Genomic DNA, 25395 nt, shown 5'->3' with positions numbered 1-25395 from the left:
ACGTATCATTTCACACAACAAGTGACATTGAAACAACGAGAACCAGACACATTAACAGCGAGCCTTATGAAAGTGAACGCAGCCTCTGCTGCCCTAGACACAAACTAAATAACCTGAAAGCAATCCTGTCTCATGAGTCAGTCCGTGTGGCGATCACGGACCACATACTCTGTTCAAAACAACTGTTCGGGTGCTCGAAAACTTCATTAAACATGTGGGTAAACAACTACAAACATACACTGAAACAGAGGTGGGTAAAATATTTACAACAATTCCTCTGAATGAAACAACAAAATATGTTGTTGGTAACTGTCCTTTAGAAAAACCGATAGAAGTGTTTTCTGATCTGACGCCCTCATCAGCAAAACAATATTATATATTTATAATGTGACAATGCTGTAGTTGCAGTCAAGGTTATATAATGATCATCAACAGCCTGTTGGCCGGAAACACTGGAAACAGAGGTTTCAAGTGTTCAGTTGACCCAACTATCCTCCTCCCTATGTGGACTTGGTCACTCTATAATAATGTCACCTGACTTCCTCCTTTGCTCCCATCACAATTTACCACAGCCACTAGAGGGCTTTAACCCCTGACTGTCTTTTTTCTTGGAAGGGTAGATGAAATTAATGAAAGGCCTGGGGCTGTGTGAGCACCCATCAAAGAATCCATCAATTATCTGTGCCCACTTATTATATTTACGTGAGGCCAGAGGTGGACATGCCGCCAGGGACTGAAACGTTAAAGGTTTGGTTATACATTGCATACATTCCTTAGACAACCACTACTTGGCACCAAAGTAAGAATTTTTCAAATCCTACAGATGGCAGCTCTAAATCGTTGGATCACTTTAACACATGCATGTAGCATACACAGTATTAATTGGAATTGCTTATAGTAAACAGACATTCAGTGTAATTCATTATTCACATTTTATTGGAGGACTGTTTACTTTTACTCCTTGTCAAGCTCTGACACCTTCTGTATTATTTGTGCAGTTTAAGATGGATTTGTCCCACATGGTATCGGATTTTTTTCACCTGTTAAAACAGCAACAGCGTCACAGCAGACAGGAACTGAACCCAAATACTGCTGCTTTTTGTGTGTCTTTGTGTGTCTTTGTGTGCTACTGTAAATGTGAACACCCACACTCACTCACACAGTTCGGTACCCGGTGTTTCATTTGAACACAGGTGATTGATTTCCTTCATGTTTTCTGTAACTGAGAAGCCTCAAAATGCTCTGCCAAATTGAATCACTGTAAACGTTTCACACATATACACACACGTCCAGGTGGCATCCACCACTTTGCTGCTATGAGGGCCCCGCAGAGCGTCAAGGGTTTATGGGATTTGTAGTGTTTCTGTGTGACAGAGCGTGGCATAAACACAACACTGACAGCATTCTTAACCTGATGGGTTAATCTCCTGTATATGGGTTTGCGGTTTTGAGTGTGTGTGTGTGCTCTGCAGGGTGTTCACAAACAAATTTGTACGCACCCTTATCAGATGTGTAAAATGTGGCCACAGGCATGCTGGCTAGAAATGTTTATGCTCCTGACAAGTCAGAACTGTATTGTGTACACAGACAGGCTGAAGCTCCAGTATGTGTGTGAACAGCTCAAAAGCCGTGTGTGTATGTATGTGTGTGCATGCATCCAAATGTTTATTTTGCATGTGTGTGTCTGTGCAGGGGTTTGACTATATGAGAGAAACAGTTTATGATCTGATTTACTGTATGAGATGTCCTGTATGTGTTCGCACAAAAAGTAATTCTGCGTGTGGATATGTGTGTGTCTGTGTGCGTGCGTGCGCGTTCGGCAAACAGAGGAGTCATGTCGTTTATTCTGAGAGTCTTCTGTTTACAAAAACAGCAGAGATAAGAAACCAGTCCTGTCTCCACAAAGCTTTTCTCTCTGTTTCTGTGTGCTCATTCTGCATGTGTCAAACGCCTTTTCTCAGAGAGCAAAACCTCAGGCCCAAAGCGGCAATCTGGGGAGACTGTTTGTCTCAAACACCAAAAAGAGGATACAATACAAATGGTCTGATGAAAAATTGTGACAAGTTAAAATACAAATTAAGAGTCTCATGATCATAAGAGAGGTAGGGATAGTTTGGGTTAAAAGTAGTTGTGTCTTAACAGGATGGACCTCTTCATGGGAAACAACAGCAGTCCAAATCTCTGGTGCGTGCAGACACGATTGTGGGTTCAAGTCCCATTAGGAGTGACTGACAGCAGAGTGGCACAGAGGAAGCGTGCTGGGACCATAACCCAGAGGTCGATGGATTGAAACCATCCACTGCTAGAAGCTTTTTCCTTATTTTTTTTTTTTTTTTTTTAAATTGGCAGCTGGGTTTGTTTTGAATAATCAAAGGGGCGCCGCCGCAATTTAGTACAGCACTTCTTTAAAGATGAAGGAATTGTGAGCTGCACTGAAATTAACCAGTGATTTCAACACCTACAGCCATTTGAAACCTGATAATCAAATGCTATTATCAGGTTGACAATTATTTTCATTCTACTGCTGTCAGTCACAGGATATACGTGACAGATGCTTTTAATTAAAAAACATAGCTGTCTGCTGTCACTGACACCAGTGGTTAATTACACGTCCAACTTCTGGATTCAGTGACAAGGGAAAACGGAAGGGGAATCCAGGAAAGACAGGAAAGTGCAGGCAAATGACGGCTTCACCAGTGAGCAAACCCCTTCCTGATAGACTTAATGAGGCAACTCATAGAGTCCTCAGTCCTCTGAGTCAAATGGGAGATTCACAGGTTTCCTTTGAGACACTTACGAGTACCTGAACAAGTATTGGCTCAGTGTTGTTGTTTTTGTTGTTTTTATTTGGTTTTGTAGTTGTGCTGTTTGGTGTTCAGAATCCATAAAGTGAATCACCAATTAGTCAGGTGTTGTGTTATAAAATGGGGGTGTATCTATGTAGGTGCCAAGTGTTATTCAGTTTTTATAGTTTTGAAACATAACCATACTTTAAGGTCTACACCCTGCAGCTGTTTGTGTTTCTCTGATTTTAGTGAGCACATTAGAACAAGGGCACCTTTAGTAGGTCAGTTGGTGGGTTATTAAGTGATTCTACTCTGCTGATGCTGAAGGTACCCAAATGCTGGTTGCCATAACAATACGAGTTTCTCGTGGTCAGCCATGTTGATTGTTTATATTTGGTGTTGTTAATTGTGGAACATACTCAGAAATTTCCAAACTCTGATATGAATGGAAGGTAGCGTTCAACCCTCCTCGCCTGGTATATGTCCATGTCTTTCAAATACCAAGGCTACAAGCTGTAATTGTAGTATTCAGCCCAAATCAGACAGACAGGTTAGTAATCTAACTGGTGCAAAATAAACACAATTTGTACTAATTTAGGGATTACAACTTTGTTTTGCATTTCCCCCCTCTTCTTTCTGTTTCTCTGTATCTCTTTATCATTGTCTCAATGTTCATGTCAAAGTAGTCTCAGTGGGCACTGTTGTGTTATTGAAAAGCAATGTTTGTACCACCAATATTGTTACGTTGTTGGAAATCACTGTATGTGTATAAACGACAAAGCTCCAGTGGCCTAATGGATAAGGCACTGGCCTCCTAAGCCAGGGATTGTGGGTTCGAGTCCCATCCGGTGTGACTGACAGCAGAGTGGCGCAGCGGAAGCGTGCTGGACCCATAACCCAGAGGTCGATGGATCGACACCAACTTCTGCTATTGTGTTTTATCACCAGCTGGTTGACTTTAAGAGTTACCAAGATGTAGTCCAGCTGTCCATGTAAGGCTAGCCTTATGTTAAATACTTGTCCTCAATAAACAGATGTGAAAGATTGTGGGTTCGAGTCCCACCTGGGGTGGCTGAAAGCAGAGTGGCGCAGCGGAAGCGTGCTGGGCCCATAACCCAGAGGTCGATGGATCGAAACCATCCTCTGCTATAGCTTTCATGGTTCTATACCAACAGTGATGTTATGCTACTTTTAAAATTGGCTTTCCTCTAACACTAAATCAGATTTTTAGAGGGTGGAAGGATGTATTTTCTTTGCCACATAATATGACTTAGAGTTTTGCTCTGAATGTACTATGTGGATTTCAGAAACAGACAGCAGATGTCAGGGAAACAGTCTGTGCTGCAGACATTGACTGCTGAACTCTAGCATTGTCTGAAGTTCCCTTTTTTTGGGAACTTGGGACCAACCGCTACGTATGGTCCCTGCTGTTCACGCTTCATTGTGCATCTTGTCCCCCTAACAACCACATCATTGAAGCCCCAGTGGCCTAATGGATAAGGCACTGGCCTCCTAAGCCAGGGATTGTGGGTTCGAGTCCCATCTGGGGTGACTGACAGCAGAGTGGCGCAGCGGAAGCGTGCTGGGCCCATAACCCAGAGGTCGATGGATCGAGACCATCCTCTGCTATTGGTGTTTTATCACCAGCTGGTTGACTTTAAGAGTTACCAAGATGTAGTCCAGCTGTCCATGTAAGGCAGGCCTTATGTTAAATACTTGTCCTCAATAAACAGATGTGAAAGATTGTGGGTTCGAGTCCCACCTGGTGTGACTGAAAGCAGAGTGGCGCAGCGGAAGCGTGCTGGGCCCATAACCCAGAGGTCGATGGATCGAAACCATCCTCTGCTATAGCTTTCATGGTTCTATACCAACAGTGATGTTATGCTACTTTTAAAATTGGCTGTCCTCTAACACTAAATCAGATTTTTAGAGGGTGGAAGGATGTATTTTCTTTGCCACATAATATGACTTAGAGTTTTGCTCTGAATGTACTATGTGGATTTCAGAAACAGACAGCAGATGTCAGGGAAACAGTCTGTGCTGCAGACATTGACTGCTGAACTCTAGCATTGTCTGAAGTTCCCTTTTTTTGGGAACTTGGGACCAACCGCTACGTATGGTCCCTGCTGTTCACGCTTCATTGTGCATCTTGTCCCCCTAACAATCACATCATCGAAGCCCCAGTGGCCTAATGGATAAGGCACTGGCCTCCTAAGCCAGGGATTGTGGGTTCGAGTCCCATCTGGTGTGACTGAAAGCAGAGTGGCGCAGCGGAAGCGTGCTGGGCCCATAACCCAGAGGTCGATGGATCGAAACCATCCTCTGCTATTGGTGTTTTATCACCAGCTGGTTGACTTTAAGAGTTACCAAGATGTAGTCCAGCTGTCCATGTAAGGCAGGCCTTATGTTAAATACTTGTCCTCAATAAACAGATGTGAAGGATTGTGGGTTCAAGTCCCACCTGGTGTGACTGAAAGCAGAGTGGCGCAGCGGAAGCGTGCTGGGCCCATAACCCAGAGGTCGATGGATCGAAACCATCCTCTGCTATTTGTGTTTTATCACCAGCTGGTTGACTTTAAGAGTTACCAAGATGTAGTCCAGCTGTCCATGTAAGGCAGGCCTTATGTTAAATACTTGTCCTCAATAAACAGATGTGAAGGATTGTGGGTTCAAGTCCCACCTGGTGTGACTGACAGCAGAGTGGCGCAGCGGAAGCGTGCTGGGCCCATAACCCAGAGGTCGATGGATCGAAACCATCCTCTGCTATCAGCGTTTTACCAGCAGCTATGCTATTCATTTGGAACTGTGATCCTGTTTGGATCATCAGCAGCAACACACTGAGACAACCATCTGTGGTGCCATCTTGATAAGAATCTTATAGCTTTCAAATGCTATACAACCGTGAAGGCGGGTGACTGCGCATCATACCTACAGTATGTAGTAATATGTTCAGCGCCACTGATATGTGTGAGGACACCAACTGCCAAGAGTGTAGCACGAGTTTACAGCTGAGTGCAAAGGTTCACGCTGACAAACACAGAGAGCGCACTGTTAGACAGAGGCTAACATCCTAATTCACTCAAAATACACATCAAAGACTCACACCTACATAGATCTGCTCCTGAGTATGCGCACACACACATGCACACACGCGTGCACACACACAGAGCTGGAGGATACTGGCGTGAATCCTCGATAATGAATAAACCCACAGCAACTGAATGTTGAGGCCAGTTGCCGTGGTTACCAAGGCTGAGGCATGAAGACGAACCCAAGGTGACCGTCAGGGTTGTTGATCACCGTGGTAACAGTGGAGCCATGCAGACATGCTCACAGACTGAGGCTGTGGTTGAACACATTTAAGTTTCTTCAGTCTGCCGACTGTCCTTTGTCACCTCAAAATATAAGAGCAAGAACTTCCTGCTCCTCGTGTAAACACAAATGCACACACACATACTGGCTGAGTATGTGAACTCAGTCCCTCTTTAACGAGGCAATCAGTGGCAGAGCTCTAGAGGTTTCTAATTGACCAGTGGTTGAGGCCTGGTGGATGTGACTGGTTTTACTGTGCATGTATCGCTTTTGTTTGTCATTTGATGTGTGTGTGTGTGTGTGTGTGTGTGTGTGTGTGTGTGTGTGTGTGTGTGTGTGTGTGTGTGTGTGTGTGTGTGTGTGTGTGTGTGTGTGTGGACTCACGCAGCTGGTCGAAGTGTGTCTGCAGGCCGTCTGGTCCTGGGACTGAACACACCATACGAGCCTTCTGGAAGGTACTCCACTTGTTAACTAAACTCCTCTGGCCTCCAATGTCATTCTGCACCAAAAAAATAAGAAAAAGAATTCAAATAAAAAATATCAGGCTACTTTAGATCAATCATCACTTCAAAGAAATTGAGAGAATGGTGTCCCTGCCATTCATTTTTACTTCTAGCTTACTATAAAGATACTAGAATTTCTGATGATTATGAAATCTAAGATTACTACCATTTTATATCATAACTGAATTTCCCTGTCAAATAAACTGCTGTGAAATCCAGCACACTATTTAATATACGAATTCTCTAATGACAGTCTCCTGCAGAAAGTGATGACTGATGCAGTTTCAATACATTTCCTAACTTTTGTGCAACGTGTGAACACACACATATAACTGCGAAACAAATATTCCTGCAAACACACAAACACAGTCATGCATGTCTCTACATATCAACATAAAGAGGCGTACAGTACAAACTTTCAGAGGGTATCACAGCGGAGCAGATGATACAGTGAAGACACAGCGATAGTAACAAACAGTCCCTTAAACACAGACATCAAAAAGCGTATCTATATGAGCCAGCTGGAACATCCAATCACAAATAGGCATACCTTTTACGTAAACACACACCTCTGCAGGCGCAGACACACACACACTGACCAGCACGTACAAACTCTGCCTGTTCAGGCAAACGTTTACGTAAACTACATGCAGACAGTTTCCGATATGAGAACACAAACACATAGAACCTAGTCTCTGTCCCTCTCTAACAAACATACTCCATACCTTGCACACACGCGCCACCCTGGAGTAGAGCACCTTCCCAGCGGCCCCTTCTGCCTCCTGAGCGCGCTCCGTGAAGAACACGTAGACCTTATCATCTTCTGGGTTATCAGTTTCAGACAGTGGCGCTACCCGCACAAACTGGGCATCTGGAGAAAGATGCGCACACACACACACACACATAAAAAGATAGGTAAATTATAAATCAACTGTAATGTAATCCTGCTCTGCTGATATGCACGTAACATGCATGTAGAAGTGCACAAGGAACAGAGGCAGAGCAAAAGGATGATGGAGGTACAACTGAATTTTTGACCCGGCAGAGAGTCAACATGTATCTTGTTGTTATCAGCAGCAGACGTCAACGCACTATCCTGATAAAAAACACCAACTGGGCGTGCAGGAGATGGTTTTAGAGATGCTGATTTAAAGCAAAAGATATTCTGTTTAGTTCAGAAAATTCAGTTTACAAAACAAGAAGTAAAAGATGGTTGTTATTTGATTGATTTATTTCCAAAGGATCAGTGAAAACTAAACTTTCAGCACATTAGCTGTTGAAAGTGCTCCATGGTTTGAACATGTTATAAAGAAGGCAATCAAGACAAATACAGGGTAGTGTATGCATTTTATTTGGTGTTTTCTGTCTGAAAAACTGTTGAAGAGAAGCATCAGCATTTGCTGATTTCTAAATGGATCTAGAACTGTGCATCTCAGAAATCCTGCAGTAGAAGAGCAGAGATTTCTGCATCCACAGTAGGTTAGAGATCAATCTTCAAAACTTTCAAAAGTAAGGATTTTCTTTAACTTTCTTTTGGTTTTCTTCAGTTTTTTTTTTTTTTTTTTGTACTTACCCTGCAGCCAGGTGGAATCGTACTGCTCAGTGCGGATGACGTGACGGCTGCCGAGACTGCGGAAGAAGGCGGAGTCCCTGCTCATGAAGTCTGAGGTGATCCCAGCATACAGCTCTCCATCTTCACAGAATAACAAATGCGTTAGGTGTTTTTGGTTAAAACAGAATTTTAGACTCATTTCAACATAATCTCACACTGGTTCATAAGATAAGACTTTATTTGTCCCTGCGGGATATCCCCATGCTACAGCAGCACAGAGACATGCTATATAGGCAGGAAATAAAGAGACCAAGAGCAATTTGAATGAAATAAATAGAAATTAAGTAAACAGAAGAAATGACATTAAAAATCTATTTATAATATATACAATAATATATGCAAATAATACAGAAATCTAATAATGTAACTCCAAAAGCCATGATGTACAATGTACAGTATATGTAAAAATACACACTAAAAACAATGTAATATATAGAGTTGTATATTTTACTGCTGCTTATACTATCTCAATAGTACAGACATACTCTTTGAGTATAATAAATATGGAAACTGTAACAAAGAGCTGGTTGGGTAAAGTAATTCTACTGATAGTTAGGATACATTTTGGCCATGGTTTTTATTATCATATTTATTATTATATTTACAAATGTTATTTACTGCAAACCACTCATGTTGCAAAAATAAATGACAAATTATTTCAATTATGAAAGAAGAAGTCATCTTCAGCTGCCACACTATGATGGTGTTTTGAAAAAACGAAACAAATAAAAAACATCCAATCTCTCAAATGAATCACAGTACAACCAAGTCAGCAGCGTGTTGATTTTTCTGCAGAGGGCATCGCACAGCGCTGCGACAACAGACCCACATTTTGTTCAGTTGTTTGTTTGATTAAATGACTGATTATACACATTCAGATGATTCTTTTCTGCCCACAGGTTGTCTTTTTCTCAGAAAAAAACTGGATGTACAATCATCCACACCTAGCTACAACCTCACAGATGTGCTATCGCTCTTCCTGCGATAACTTGAAATTGGAGGTCAACTTACCAACGACAGCGGAGGCTGTTTTCTGGAACGGATCGTAGGGACATTTCCCTTTCCCACACTCAGTCTGGCTGTACGAGAGAGTCTGGTGCTCTGACTGGCAAAGAAAACAGAGACAGAGGTCACTCAAACAGACAGGGAGAAAATCAGCTGGACATCAGGAGGCAGACAAGAGAGAACAAGTTGTTTGGGCAGACTGACGGGCTCTGAGTCTCTTTGATTAATTCTTCGATTCATAACTTCTTTTATTCATCCACTAATTCTGTCAAATAAGCAGAAAGACTTTTTTAGCCAGCCGAACCAACCTGCCACACACACACACACACACACACACACACACACACACACACACACACACACACACACACACACACACACACACACACACACACACACACACAGAGTTAATAGGGTAATAGGGTAAGTGGAAGGATTTAAAAATGTGTGAAGTCCAGTCTTAAACCAGTCAGCACCACCAGCTCCTCTAAGCACCACGTCTGAACCTCTGCTCTGATCTCACATGGCCTTTCATGGGATTAGCTGTTAGCTGAGACACACACACACACACACACACAGCTGAAAGGCATGCATGCAACCTCTAAAAACAAAAATGCAGGAATGCACATACCCACACACATATAAAATCCCACACAGTCTCTGACCCCACACTCACACAACTGCACAAATGGCACAGGTTTAAACCTCACACACATGCATGCACACACACCCATTACTGAGGGAATTTAAAACCATTAACCTATTTCTGGCAAAATGATAACCCACATGTGTCTAAAGGATAAGAAATGACCAACTAATCAGTGCGGTATAAAGGAAACACACTTGGGCTCTAGAATTACATTTACATTATATGTGACATAAAAATGTCAAATAAAAAATATAGTGTCCAGCAGCCCCCAGACTGAAACTTCAAGGACAAAAGGTACATTGTGTATATTATAGACAGATGGCACAGGGTCAACCCTGGCAGATATATGGGCATAGGGGCAGACATCACACTTATGATGTTTCAGCCGGTGATAGGCCTGGGTATGGGGGCTGGGAGAACACACACACACACACACGCACACAGGGCGGTGGGTGGCAGGAGCAGAAGTCTGCTCTGCAGTCAACCTTTTCTCATGAAAAAGCTTGACATTAGCTTGCAAGCTAATGTCTTCTTTCACAAGTCAAATAAAATTTATGAAACACAGTGCTGTGACTTTGGTTCAGTGATTCTTCTCCCAATCCCTGCAGAAGGACCACTTTTCAGCTAATTAAGTGGCTAAAGAGGATCATTACCCGCTGGAAGACGCCGGTTGCTATGAAAGCACAGCGGGGGTTGAAGGCCCCCGTGCCACACACGTACAGGTGAGTCTGATTAAAAGGCTGCAGAACTCGCAGGAAGTTAGCGCACTCCAGCTGCACAAAGAGAGAGAGACATACAAACAGACAGAGGAAGACAACGTGAGAAATAATGAGTATTTTGTATCATTGTTTTATTGCATATTTACAAGAAGCCAAGTTGAATTTTATTGAAATAACATCATCTAAAACATGAATGGTTCTCATTAGGTTCTTTTGTGTAAGTGAAAGTTAAACTTTGCTAACACACAGAAAGTCCATGAAGCTCTCCTGCTACCCTGAACTCAACACCAAGATAGGTGCCTTCAGTTTTTGGATGTGACTGATGCATTTGCCCGACGAGCATCACCTGTTTCTCTTCTCTTACCTGTCTAAATCTGTCCCATTTTGTCCTGTGCACGTCGTTTCATTTGTCTGAATAAATCTCGCTAACCTCAATCCTGATATCATCGCCAGCATCTCGCGTTTGTTTATTGTTCCCGAATGAATCAGATTCATTCAACTTTAGTTCCGCTCTAGATCGTAATCTATCATGCAACTGTCTTGCTCTATTGTCAGACAGTGTCTCTGACAGTTTTGTTGTGTGGTAATATAACACTGCAGCAGGCACTGAAGAAAGGATGTGAAAAGCTGACATGAACCTGACCTGTAAGCCACTGATCCACATCTGTGTAGGATTCTGTGTAAATATACTTCCTTCCCTATGTGACTTTAAAGCTAATTGGCTGTATTAACAGACCCAATAGTTACTGTGGTACACATTGCTTTGCTTATGCAATTTAGTGTGTTTTTGTGTGTATCTGTATGTGTGTGTCTGTGTGTGTGCGTATATGTCTTGAATCACCTCTGGATCCTTCCCAGCCATGAGACATTCTTGGACACGGTCCGGACTGGCTGGCCAGTACAGCTGCAGAGCGTGAAGGGGAGAGATAAAGAAAACAAAGAGGGAGAGATAGAGATTTAAATACTGTTTTTATTGCTCACTCTACATTTCCGATAAAAGGCTTTTGGCATCGGCAGGTGCTTTACGAGGAAGTGAGGCAGGGAGTGACAGCAAAACATGACTAATCTAGAAGAAAGAGGCCAGGAGGAGAAGAGGGAGATTTTAATGCCTCTTGTGTAGTGTCCAAACAGTGAGGCAGCTTCAGCGAGGAGAAAATAAAAACCAAATGGCAGCATGGCTGAGTCTTGATGACGAGCCAATCTATTAGAGCAGCGGTGATAGTGGCTACATGACTAATTAATCCACTGTTGGATTTGGTCTTCAGGGTATTTGGTTACAGATACACGTGCACATTAATGCAGTGACTGTCATTACGTTGTAGAGAGGACTTAGATGTTTTTTTTGACTGAATTATCACATTGTAATAGATGTAAAACATAATCATAAGATCTTCTTTGATATAATTATTCATGTTTTTACAACAATTCCAGCTGAAGACTCTACGGTGCTGATGCTGTTTAATCCTGGTCAAAGACGTTGAGCGCTCCGAGTTTATGGATCCAACCTGACCCAAACAAGGTTCCTGTTCCAGCCATGCTTCTCTAACCCCCTTCTCAGCCATGTCAGATTTTCTGTCTAACATACGTCATGTTTTTATTGGACCCGACAGGATGTAAGAAGAATCATGTTTTGTCCCTTTTATGTTAAAAGAGCAGCACTCCAGCTAGGAAGCAAAAATATTGGATAATTTGTTTTGGTTAGACAGTTTGCCCACACAGCGGCCTACACACATGCCTCATGTCTTTTTTTTATGACATCAGCCAACCCACAGACCAGTTCATTATACTTTATATGTATATCTTTTTTTGTATGTGGGCTCTTTGTTTTTTGTGTCACTGCCAAAGAATTCAATTAATGACACTGTTCCAACATACAGTTCCTCCAGCCTCTGTCACAGAGAAATAAGACAAGCAATGGACCCTGTCAAATATTACAAGCAAAGTGGAGCTTTTTGTGAAGGAAACATATTAGAGGCAGAACATTACCAAGTGCCATGTGTTTGTTAATCCATGTTTTTAAAATGTCTGAATTACTGTTTCTGAATAAAATCCACAGGTTGTTTCAGGTCGTCTTTGCTTTGGGCCTGTGCAGGTTTGTTTGTAGGGGGTTCAGGTAAGAAAATCACCCATAAAAACACTCATTTCTGATCAGAAATGGATGAACTTCACCAATGGACTGTAAAGAGAGCGAGAGAGAAACAGACGAAGTGAGAGAGAGGGAGAGACAGAGACAGAGAGAGAGAGAGAGAGAGAGAGAGAGGTGAGGCTTGGTGTCAGATGGCAGCTACATGACTAATCTAAATATTTCCCTGACTCAGTCATTCCCTCAGAGACCACAATGGCAAAGTAGAGATTGAATGGATATGATAAGTGATCGTCCACACTTATCTCTACATACTGCAGAAACTGCAAAGTTTACTAAAGAAAATGAGGGAACTTTACTTTTAGTTCACAATAGTGAAAGAAATGAGATACATGATCTGTGCATGGACGTTGGTCCTAACAGAACACTCTCAAGCTTTTTTTTTATGCCCAACAAGTCTGAATTTATGTAGAAAATGTGACACCAGCTCCCAGAATGCGATTAATAGCAAATGATATGAGTGCATTCAGGAAACAATTTCTGGATGGCCAGTAATTGTTCCCTGATGTAGTCATTCCTGCAGAGCCCGGTGCGGAGCCGAGACGATCAGATTAGATTAGAGGACACGTCCCCCCTTATCTCCAAATACCAACTGACAGGAACATGGACCACCACGAGAGGATTCTCACCAGGTAAATGCTTTGGTTAATGGAAATATATCCCTCTGTGAAAAGCATGCTGGTTGACAGTTCATGCAACGTAAAAGGAGAATGTGGGTTTATGCAAAACGAGACTTGCATTAATCAAACAAGGAAAAAAAAAACGTGTTAAAAGAAAGAAAATGAAAACAGTGGAAGTGGTGAGAATGAGTAAAGAAGAAGTATGCAACAAAAAGCCGCAAACACACACTCAAACCCTTGGCGACCCTTCATGTAATGTGGGTTTCCAGCTGTAGACTCACTCAGAAGGAATGTGTTGAGAACTTTTGGCCTGATCAAAGCAAAATGTGGCTGATGACAACAGGGTCACCATCGGCACTCTGCCCCGAACTGAGATGGACCGACTGAAGGAGCTGGTTATGGTCCTTGTCTCTTTGTGCCAGAATCGATTTTATTGAGTCAGTAAGACTCTGCATATTTACACTGCAAGTGTTTAAAGTTGTGAGAAGATAAAATAAATAAAAGTAGGCATCACTAGGTCTCCAGCAGCACTGATAAGGAGCTCTGGATGTCAGTAGCAGAGAAAATAAAGTGTGAGTGGTTTTAAGGCCACATGGGAAAAAACTGCACACAAGCTGGAACGGTATTAACAGACTATAAATACTGTACCTACAGATATATAACTTTACAGCCTGCATAGAGCTGTTATGAGTTGACCATGACTATCTATCACTTTGTTGGCTGACTGCCTGGCTGAGTGGGTGGCTGGCCAGCTTGACTGCTGTCTGTCTGTCTGTCTGTCTGTTTCTCAGGCTGTTTGTCTGCTTCCTTACCTGTTTGAATCTGTAATAACTTGCATGTATGTCTGCTGACTGATGAGGGTATTGATGGGCAGAGTTATGAAAAGGCAGCACTGTCGCTGTCCTTGCTGTGACCCTGAACTTAACCTGACTGGCTGGCAAACCATCATCGGGGCTGTCTGGCTGTCTGGATATTGTGTTAAAGCTGCAGCACGAAACCAGATACTGCAAAAGACCTGTAACCTATATCTATTTTTTATTTTTTTATTTTTGAAAGAAGCAGATTGATTTAATATAATCTCCACCCAGATGTATGCTCCTATGCATCCTGCTGCAAACCTTGGCTTGGCTTGAATTTGGCTTACATTGATGTTAGACATGTTTTGTCGCACCATCGGTGTATGTAGCGTTGCAGACATTTGGTGCATGGCAGAATGAATATTAGCTCAGCCTCATTAGGATGAGTGACATGCACTGGGCGGGAACAAAACCAGCTGAATCAGGAAAGGGCAGAACCGACAGTACGCTTCCTGCCTCAGGGTCTGAAACATCATGTCATTAAGCCTCATGTTAGTGACGCCATGTGAAACTCCTGGTGCTTAAAATGTTCATATGAAAAGAACATGATTCCATCCACAGAAACACAAAATAAAATTTTGTATTTACAGGCCGTACACAAGTAGCTATGTTTCCTGATGATCGAAAAACTGTGGATGACTGTGGACGGTGACCTCTGACCTCTCCCTGACTTTACTCATAACTTGATCCAAATTTCAGCTATTCTTCTCTATCAGAATAACAGCTCTCCAGCACCAATAGATCTGCTGTTCGTGCAGTGAACATGGACAGTGTGGTGGACGTGGGAATGTGCAGAAAATAATTTGTGGTCTGACTGAAAACTATTATGTTTCTATCTGTTGGCCCATTCCACTCAGGTTGTACAAACGGTATTTTAGAGGAAATACTAGTCTTAAGTTCTCCAACTAACAAAGGCTTATTAGGCTTTTGAAAAAGAAAATTCCTTTTTCATAACAAGTTCACATATTGACGGTGTTATTTGAACAATCGTCCAGCTTTATCTACAAGGTTAGCAGTAAAGGCAGCCCAGTTGGAACGAGGTGGAAAAACGAGACTGTGGAAGATGCTTTAATTCTACAGTTACAACGATGTGTTTCTGTCTTTGAGGAAAGTGGAGATTAAGAGAGTGTTTGTGTGGGAAGGGAGCCAAGAACAGGGACAGAGAAGAAAGGAAAGATACGTGTTTCTGTAATGAGGGTTAGGAATTAGAGAAAGGTGATCAGAGGGGATGCATTAGTCAGAGGGGTGTGACTTTCCTCTTCCTCAAATCACCAGTAATTACTCCCATTAAAGCCCTGATACATCAGTTATCTGAATCTTCTGTCATTTGACTGTGTGTATTTCATGTGTAACTTTGATGTGTTTGTCTGCTGTATGTCCGTATCCTATTTTACCTCAGATGGTATGTGAATATGTGTGTGTGTGTGTGTGTGTGTGTGTGTGCGTCCTCCACTTCTAACCTTGCGTGGGTTCTGTGTTATGTCATCCAGACTGGTAGACAGCAGGTTATCTTTCATGGCCACGTACAGACGTTTCCCGTCTTCGTCAGGCAGCAGAGAGTGAAGGTCTCCGGCCGCTAGGGGCAGCGTCAGCAGACGGCCATTCTGGATCAGCTCTGGCGAAGGAGGAGAAGGAAGACAGAGCAGTGAGTTTGATTTTTGTTAAAATATGACATCAACCATAAATTTCCTCAGTCAACAAAGAAACAAACCAATAAGCAATTTAATGGAATTTTAAAGGAACAGTCCAACATTCTGGGAAATACACTTACTTGACTTAGAGAGTTAGAGTTAGATCAAAACATTGATCACTCTCATGTTTGTGTATTAAATATGGAGTCGATCAGTTTAGCTTTGCATAAAGACTGGACACAGTTGGCCTAGCTCCCTCCAAAGTTCACAAATACACCCTCTAGCACCTCTAAAGCTCACTAATGGTCTCATTGGTTCTATCCCAAACTAATCTAAAATGAAAAATGGAAAATTGTGATTGTACGTGTTAGTTATAAAAATCAGGCTAACCCCCTGCTTCCGGTCTTTATGCTATGTTAAGCTAATCAACTCCTGACTCTTGCTCCAAAGGGGAAAGTACAGTTTCAATGTTTCCAATGAGCTATTTGTTTTAAACACATACATGGCTATAAAATAAACAACAATAAATACAAAAAAATAAATATAAAAAATACACATAACACCCAACGCCATCTCTGAACATCTGCTACTTTAATAAATGGTTTGTGAGGCCAGAGAAACAATCAGATAAACGGACATTTCAGACGAAGACACAAACTTTCCCACACCTGCAGTATCTATCGCACACACACTTGTCAGTTGTTTGTCTTGCATGATTCATTTCTCTTATCACACTGGATACTCAGGTCAAACTAAATAATCTGCACTGTATCTTTTCGTCGATAAACAAACACTGACACTCGCACTTACAGACAGACACACTGTACTTGAACTACATCTCCAGACAGATTGCGTGATAATGTAAACGTGATTCTGAAAGCACAGATAACGAGCGCACAGATTCAATGTTTTTTAAATGATTACACTCTTGCTCCATGTAAACTATGAAAACTATGGTGCGGGAGATCGGCCGATATCTGGTCAAGGACATGGATCACACGTCTGTGCGTCTTGTCTTGACTTCCATACTTTAACTGCCAAGTGTTCTTCAGTGGATTGGACTTGGCATCGGCTGGCAAAGCTGAAAGCATAACAGTATAGGCTTTTAAGCACCACCAGGCATAACTTCACACATTGGCAACTCCAAATAGCAGTGAGAGGAGGAAAGAGCTTATAAAAACTGTTTGAACATCAAAACCCAGGCGGGGCCATGATGTTAATTCTGCACACAGTAAGCTGTTGTTTAGCAATCTGGCCACTCTACAGTGCTTTATACAAAATGGTACCAAAGGGATCAGAAGCAGAAGAGTACATTTTCCTGCATATACAATAAGTATATAAACTAGACCCCAAGGAGAAATGGGATACATGGGATAATACAGCTTCTAATTTACATAAAGTGTTGCCCAGTGTAGCTTTAACCCTGTGAGACCTGAACTATGAAAGAATGGTCAGAAAATTCTAATTTTTCAAATATGAACTCTTTATTTGTCCCTTTGACAAAATGTAAAAAAAAAAAATTAAAAAAAAAAAATTCTAAGTATATTTTTTGTTTGTATCACACATGTCAAAACATTTAGAAAAGTGAGGAGTGTCTACCAGGAGTCAGTATACGAGCATAAGAGTTCATCTAAAAGGGTTAAATGCAAAGTTTATGCTTGATGGTGATGCAATGAGTCCCAGAAATGTGGGTATCATATATGATACGTACGGGCTCACAGGGTTAACACACAAGGTTGGTTCATTCAGGGAAAGATTTAAAAAAGAAATGAATAATTTATCATCTCTCACTGAGGCAGCAAACTCAGCTAACTCTTATTAAAGGAAAGCACTTGCAAAGTTTTGGATTGTACAAGTGGCAGCCACTCATGTGGTGCTTCTTCCTCTGCAGTGATGGATAACACCTCTCAAGCGCTCAGCAGGTTTCTTCATGCAGCTGAATCTCAGCTGACACAGAGATCTTCAGTGTATCATACAGAATATAATCTGATTAATATTCGTTACTGTATCACGAGGGAGTGAATTTCCAGCTTGGGTGGTTTCTGTTCAAATCAATCATTCAAACCTGGTAGCTCTACCTAACTGAATTACAGTGGAGACAGTTCAAGCTGAAGTAAACTCTCTCTTAGAAGAAATTCTCTTTTTTTCAATTAAAGTCAACCAATGTAAACCTGCGATAGAAAGACAACAAATTTTTTTTTTTTTGTTTGTACAGACAGGGCTGCTGATAAATCTCATCAGCAGCCCTGTCTCCATCAGATTTCAATGCAGTTTGATACTGCTGAAACCTGTTGAACTTCTATTGGGAAGATTTATTTGTCACTGTCTGTTGGATTTACATCAAAATGATAAAGACAGTGAACATTATCTTGTTATGAGACGTACACACAAAGAAAAAATTGTCCATATACTACCTGCTTTGTCCACCACATTTACACTCCAAAACAACCCAAAGAGCACGAATCTATCCATCTATTACTCCTGTTTGTTTGCTGACACATCTCTGTGGCTGCCTCTTATTCTTTAGATTTTGCCCAGACAGCCTTGCCTCTCACAACACATGGCAATTATCTAACTACAGCAGACTGAAGCAGAAGTGGGAGCTAAGGAAAAAGTGATGAATAACTCTGAATGCCTCCAACACTCTGCTGTATCTATTCTTTATATGCTATACATCACATTAGTTGGCATGCTGATTTAGCAGAAAGAAGAAAAAAGGGACAAAGAGACTTAAAGATTAATGAGATGTTTTGAGGAGCGAACACTAAGAGAGACAGAGGGAAAACAAAACAAAAAAAAAATATCACACTGGTAGACTTTAAGAGAAGCGGGGACACTGCCGAGATGACGCAGATCGATCCGAACGACTGAGAGAGAAATGAGATGAGACCAGTGAGAAAGAAAGAGAAATGATGACAGACTGGGGTGAGAGAAAGGCCTCATTCACCCTGAGCGTATCTGTAGCAGTTAGATTTTAATTAACACTTGTTTGATCAGGTCAGAACAAGACCATTCACACTCTGGTACAAAATAACCAAAGTGAACGGCTGAAAAAGCCACTTTCTGTTCCCTCCTACGATAACTGAGTGGTCTATATGATCTACACAAACTACAGGAAACATCCCCACAACAAGGTTTTGGAGATGATGCTTGCCAGTCGAGCTGAGGATTACATAATGAGCAAATTCCTAACAGTCTGCTCCGAGCATAGTGGCAAAACAAATATGGAAGAGTTTATGAAGTTTTGTTAAGATGGAGGCTCCATGAAAACACTTGAGGTGACTAGGAAAACTCTTCTCTTTCTTGGTTGCATCTGAACTGTGACAATCTTCTCTGTGAAGGTATTCTCAGCACACCCAACAAGGAGGAAACCCTAGGGCAGACCCAGAGCACACCGGAGGGATCACATTTTCTGACTGATCTCGAAACGGTTTGGCAACTCCCAGGAAAAGCTGGAAGACATGGCTGGGTAGACATCTGAGTTGCTTGTCTTACCCTGCATCTACCACGACCCAGTACTGAATTAAAAAAAAAAGGCATTACACAGTCATTACACACTGTCTACACAGGCTGAATAGTGAAAGCAGAAAGCTAGCAGAGCAGAAGCAGCCTCAGTCCTCTGTCAGTATCTACACAGGCTGAATTCAAACACTGTACTCAGCGTGGGTCAACTCACAATTTACTATTTACATTTACTCATTTGGTAGGCTCTCTGATTCAAACCGACTTTCAAGAGAGGGACAACACTAACACTTCAGTACATGTGGAGACCTTGAAGTAAGTACTCAATCTATTCAGTAAGACAAAGTGCAAGGAGATAGGATAGGGAAAAGAAGTGCACAGACAGTGCACAGGAAGTGCTAATCAGGATTGTTAGGGTGTTAGAGGCATTAGTGTTAGGAGAGGAGATGCTTCTGGAAGATGTTCTTGAAGGTAGAGAGGGACAATTGGTAACTTGTTCCACCATTGGGGAACCACAATCAAGAAGAGTTTGGACCTTGATTGCCTTGTGTGCAGGGATGACAATACCAGGCAATGTTCCTTGGAGAAACATAGTGACTGAGAAGGAACATCTGCATGATCAAGTTCAAGTAGATGGCACAGACCCTGAAGTCTGTACAAAAGCATTAGTGACATGAATTTGATTCGAGTGGCCACGGGTTGCAAGTGGAGGTCGATGAGCAGTGAAGTGACACGTGCCCTTTTAGGCCGATCGAAAAGCTTGCAAGAAGGGCACCGCAGTAGTAAATGCGAGAATTAACCATGGCCTCTACCAAGAGTTGTGTGGCACCATGCGTCACTTAATTTCCTAATTTTTCTTATGTTGTACGGTGCAATGCAGCAGACAGACCCAGAGACAGATGCAACATGGGCTCATTTTTCTAAATGTGACATTTCTGGTGCTCGGATATCTTAAGCTATTGCACTAAGGTGTGGCAGATGCTTGTTCACGCCATTTTAGATCAACATCATTGCACAAATATGGATTTTCACGCTCTAGTAACTTAAGATACCAAGCTTCAGACGTCTCTCCACAAGCCTGTGTGTAATGTCACAGGTGCTACATTCATGTTGTTTTGCAGCCTGAAGTTCATACTTCATGTGTTTTAATTGGCACGAGCACCAGACAAAGAGAGTGTAGAGCAGTCCACCATGGTTAGCTAAATTTACAGAAACTTAAATGTCTCAACACAGCAGGATGACAGGTTTCCACAACTCTGCCCAATTAACAAGCTCCATGCTGTGAACCCATGTGACTTTTGTTTACAGTTCCTGGTTGGTATGTAATTATATGATCCGAACATAAACAGAAACATATTACAAAAGGTACAGAGCCCACTTTTCTTTTGCCCCCCCCCCCAAAAAAAACTTGTGATTGCACAAAAAAATAAGGAATTTGTAGAATGTGTTGACTGTATTGCATCAGTGTTTGTTTTTAAACACTGAACATCTGTATTTTTCACTTTGCACGTAAACCATAAACTAAATAGGAGAGCCTGTGTAAAACAGCACAGACAGATAAAGTCAAAAACAGAGGGAGGAGGAGGAGATGGAGGAAGTGGAGCAGCAGGGAGAGAAGATGAGAAAAATAACACGGCAAAGTGACAACAAGATGAAAACGGTCTGATGGGTGAAGACAGATACGAGATGAGAATGGGAAAAATGTCAAAACATGACACGATGATAGACAGATGAGGAGGGGAGGGAGGAGGGGAGCAAAAGAAGGAGATCAGAATGAAAGAAATCCTGATGGAAGAAATTAATAAATATTGATGGATGATGAGGATGAGGATGTGCAGGAAGAAAAAGAATGGGAAAAGACAGGTGGGGATTGGGAGGGAAAGGTCGATGAGGGTAGAAGAGAGAGTGCCTGTAAAAAAATCATGTTACAGTGACAGGGTGGGGGGGTGATGGGCATATGGGTGGATTGAGGAGGAAATGGAACCAACTGACAAAAGAGGATGAAGGGGGAGAGTAGCCGAGAGCGTGAGGGAAAATTGTAGTGTAATAACAGAGTAAAAAAAATGATGGATAGATAGGGAGACTGAGGAGGATGAGGAGAAGGGTGAGAAAGGCAGATGAAAAAAAAGAGGCAAAAGGTAAGATGAAAAATGATATAATGATGAGGGGAAAAATGATGGTTGGATGTATGATGGGTGAGGGAAGAGCAGGTAAGACAGAGCGACTGCAGGAGAAGGGAGGAGTAGAAAAAATGAAAGCAGAGATAAAAAAAGCTTAGAAATCAGGTTGAGGAAGAAGAGGAGGAGGAGGAGGAGGACAAGAGAGGGAAGAAAGAGCGATGCTGGAGACAGAAATGAGAGGAGCCACAATATGCTGACAGTCAGGCAAAAACACAAGAGATGGATGAGCAGAAAGGAAATGAGGAGAGAAAAAGAAAGAAGACGTGACTCAATGGAAATGGAGAGATAATCTGAAACAGAGAAACAGTCACAGTAGGAAAGAAAAGTTCTACACATTAAAGGCAGATAGTAGAAGCTTATACTTTAGACCAGCGGGAAACCTCTGCTTATTACCCACCGGGTACTTTGTTAATATTCAGCAAACGGTCAGAGAGGTAAATTGTTTTGCTTCCCACTGATCTTGGCATCATTAATCTCAGTGGGTGAATCAGCAGCACAACGGATTCAACACAATCGTGACGTTTCTGTTTGTTTTAGTTCAAGGTGTGCAATTTAGTTGGCCTCAGGTGCAAACAAGTCGTGGAATTTTCTTCCAAACAGTTCCTGAGCAGCGGCGGTGTAAACATGAAAGACCTCTGATTAATTGGGGGGGGCGGCTTTGTTCCAATCGCCTGTCCAAATGAACATCACAGGAATCAGCCGTGTCTTGCAAAAGTCACTTTATCCACATGTCTTGGCAAAGAACTGCAACAGCAAAATGTTAGTAACGCCTGTGCTCTTTCTGCTATGAAGTCTCTGTCATGAAGATGTTCCAAGGTGCTTTCAAATGGGGCTGCGATTTCTGTTTTCCATTTAAATTAATGTGATATTCATGTTGGCAGCCACTATTTTTTTTTTTTTTTTTTTTTTTTGGTGTCTACATTTTACTCACTCCACAGTGTGCTGCTGAATTGCAAAGACCACAAAATTATTCAACATTTTTGAGGGGAACAAGATAATGTCCATTTATGTTGTTAGACGCCTAACAGTGTTTTGACAGCTTAAAGTACTTGAATTCCAAGCGTCTCATGTACTCAGCGTCTTATATTGGACCCATTTGAAGGCTAAAAGTTTCTGAGAGCCATACTCTTCACAGGGAATCTAACCCTGGTGGAATTCATGCCTCGCTCTGTCTACTCAAGCATCAGCCCTTCATCTGAATTACTGCCACAAGAGCAGTATGACCTTGCTTAATTCAGTATAAAGGGGAAAAGCTCAACCACCTCTGCAGTGGAAACACCAGTAACATTCAGCATTTGTTAGCCTTACAACATCCTGTTGGGTCAGACAGGCTGAGCTCCAGCTCACATCCTCACTTTAGAGTTAAATCTGACCCTCAGATCTGCTGGAGGGAACCGAAAGTGGCTTTGTCAACACGCACAAAAATATGCAGAGATATACATTTCCAAAGACAGAATGTGGGTGTGATCGGTGAGTCAGCAACACATGTTCAATACTGAAACAAATTTAGATTTAACATCGACAAACGCGCGCGCGCACACCGACCCAATCTCTGTGTTTGGTTACAACTCTCTTTTGCTTTCTTTATCCTGCACGCACGCACACACGCACACACACACACACAGAAAGAGAGAGACACAGAGAGAGAGAGACACACAGACACACAGAGAGAAAAAGAGAGAGACAGAGAGAGAGAGAGAGAGACAGAGAGAGAGACACACAGACACACACAGAATTTTTGGAAAATTTTTCCCCAGTCAAACGTTTCCTATCTTGACCTCACAACGATGAATGGCTCTTATTCAGTATGAAAAAAACACACACATTCTTTTCTCTACCATGCGTGCACACACACACACACACACACACACACATATGCCTGACTCAGTCGTGATACACCAGCTGCACCCACCCCACCCTTACTCTTGGGACAGTTGCCTTGGCAACAGCAACCATGCCGACATAATTTGTGAGTGTGTGTGTGGGGTGTCGAGGGGTGTCTTTTGGTCTTGCCTCCTTAGCCCCCCCGCGCACACACACACACACACACACACACGGGTGCCTACACACAATGAATGATTTGGCCAACACCACTCATCAACACTTTGGTTAAAACACAGAGGGCAGTTTGTTATAATGGAGTGTTTTTCCAAAACATCAAAGTCATTTAGTTAATGGGAGGGCAAACACACACACACACACACTGGCTTCGGCCATTATTAACCAAACACAGTCACAAAAGGTCACACACTTCTTCACACAGTAACTTCTGAAAAGATGCTTGAAGAAATCATAGTGAATGCGTGAGTTAAAGTTTCAGTATTCATCTGTGGTGGTTTGCAATGATTTTATCAACCCAGAGGCAAACTGTTCTCCAACCCTGCAGCCTTTTCAGAAACTGTGAATTAAAATTGATTTTTCAAAAATAACTCTAAGCTCCCAAATACCTTCAAAGTGCACTGAAAGCTGGAAGAACAATCCGATACCAAAATAGTGAGCCGTCGTGCGGCATAGAGAGGAGAACATGAAGCAAAGAATATCAGAAAAATATCAGAAAACTTTTTATATTGTGGGGAGCTGGTTTTAGGATTAAAGATGGACTATAATTACATTCTATGAAGAGGCTGGGTGATATATGGCGACTGCACTGCGCAGTGTTTCTTCAGAACTGTTCATTTCATCCTCAAACGATTCTGCAGTTTGTAATTTCATTGGGTTTGACACAGACCGTATAATGACTTCTATAGCATTCACTCACTTTCATATTCTAACCAGTTCCCATACTACAGATGTCACTTTTACACAAATCTAAAAGCTTCAATTTGAAATTTCTCAAAACAAGTTCTTTAGTTTTTTACCATTGTTTTCGCTTGACTTTTCTGTTGGTGTCTGTTTCTCGATCAATGTGCCAGTAATAAAGTTTAGGTAAAGACGTAGACCAGGACTGACAAACACCTGTTCCTTTAAAAACATACATACGAACAGTGTGATGGGTTTTATCACTTAATCCTATAGAACTTTAATCATTAAAGCCAATACTAATTAATTGAACATCATATGATCCATAGAATAAAAAGATTAAAGAGAAAAAGATGTAAAACTGGTGACTATTAAAGCAGAAAAAACATGTTGTGTGCAATCAGACAGCATGATCTGATCTTTCTCTACACACATATACCTCTAACACAAACGCATGCGCCTGCTGAGTGCAGCCACTCTTATCAGCATCAAGTTGACAGCGGGGTCAACGAGGGTCATGGCCTCTGATCCAGGCCAATTGGCCTTTGACTCCTGTCACTGGGAATCAAAGACGTAAAAGGTTAAGACGTTAAAGAACAGGGATGCTAAGACATAATCCTACTGGTACGCACGCACACCGACACACACACACACACACACACACGTCTGTGCGTGAATGGTTGCTTTATGTTAGTGCAAGCATCAGCCTGCCCATATTAACTTCTATGGCTGTCTGTTTATGTTTATATACTGTTTGTGCATGTATATGTGTGTGTGTGTGTGTGTGTGTGTGTGTTAGTGTTTAGGTATTTTTATCCATGGTGAACATTAGATTAAAAGGCTGCTGGTCATGGGAGCTCTGATGGACCTCGATGTGATTAGACCAAATGTGTGGCGTGTGATACAGCTAAGGACATTCCTGCATTGCACCACATACACACTCTCTCTCTCTCTCACACACACACACACACACTAATGCATCTGTCTAACTAATGCAGCTGCCATTTTCATGAAAAAATACACCTGAGCACAAGCAAAACAACCTCAGAAGACTTCACGCAACGGTGCATGTGAATACAACTTGATGCCAGTCAAAGATGAAGCCTCTGTTCTGAGCTGATCCAGCCATTTTTCAAATGTTGTTCGGACACTTTGCTTTTGTTTCTTGGTAAACAAG

At 42.0% G+C, this 25395-nt stretch overlaps 1 protein-coding gene and 7 non-coding genes across 8 annotated transcripts in view; 7 read left to right on the top strand and 1 right to left on the bottom strand.

Annotated features, from left to right (window-relative positions):
- sema3h (sema domain, immunoglobulin domain (Ig), short basic domain, secreted, (semaphorin) 3H) overlaps positions 1 to 25395 on the bottom strand; it is a 59213-nt gene that overhangs the window by 19938 nt on the left and 13880 nt on the right. The window contains 7 exon segments of the mRNA XM_041052900.1: positions 6483 to 6597; positions 7327 to 7472; positions 8175 to 8294; positions 9225 to 9318; positions 10521 to 10640; positions 11428 to 11490; positions 15667 to 15821. Coding sequence (XP_040908834.1) covers positions 6483 to 6597; positions 7327 to 7472; positions 8175 to 8294; positions 9225 to 9318; positions 10521 to 10640; positions 11428 to 11490; positions 15667 to 15821 — 813 coding nt within the window.
- Positions 3864 to 3935, top strand: trnam-cau. Its single transcript has one exon. It is a non-coding gene; the product is annotated as a tRNA-Met (tRNA).
- Positions 4265 to 4337, top strand: trnar-ccu. Its single transcript has one exon. It is a non-coding gene; the product is annotated as a tRNA-Arg (tRNA).
- trnam-cau lies at positions 4563 to 4634 on the top strand. The gene has a single exon. It is a non-coding gene; the product is annotated as a tRNA-Met (tRNA).
- trnar-ccu lies at positions 4964 to 5036 on the top strand. Its single transcript has one exon. It is a non-coding gene; the product is annotated as a tRNA-Arg (tRNA).
- Positions 5043 to 5114, top strand: trnam-cau. The gene has a single exon. It is a non-coding gene; the product is annotated as a tRNA-Met (tRNA).
- Positions 5262 to 5333, top strand: trnam-cau. The gene has a single exon. It is a non-coding gene; the product is annotated as a tRNA-Met (tRNA).
- Positions 5481 to 5552, top strand: trnam-cau. Its single transcript has one exon. It is a non-coding gene; the product is annotated as a tRNA-Met (tRNA).

Source organism: Toxotes jaculatrix, chromosome 2 (assembly GCF_017976425.1).
Source record: "Toxotes jaculatrix isolate fToxJac2 chromosome 2, fToxJac2.pri, whole genome shotgun sequence".
Taxonomy (NCBI): domain Eukaryota; kingdom Metazoa; phylum Chordata; class Actinopteri; family Toxotidae; genus Toxotes; species Toxotes jaculatrix.
Note: the sequence above shows the minus strand (reverse complement) of the source record. Positions and strands in the feature narration are given on the sequence as shown.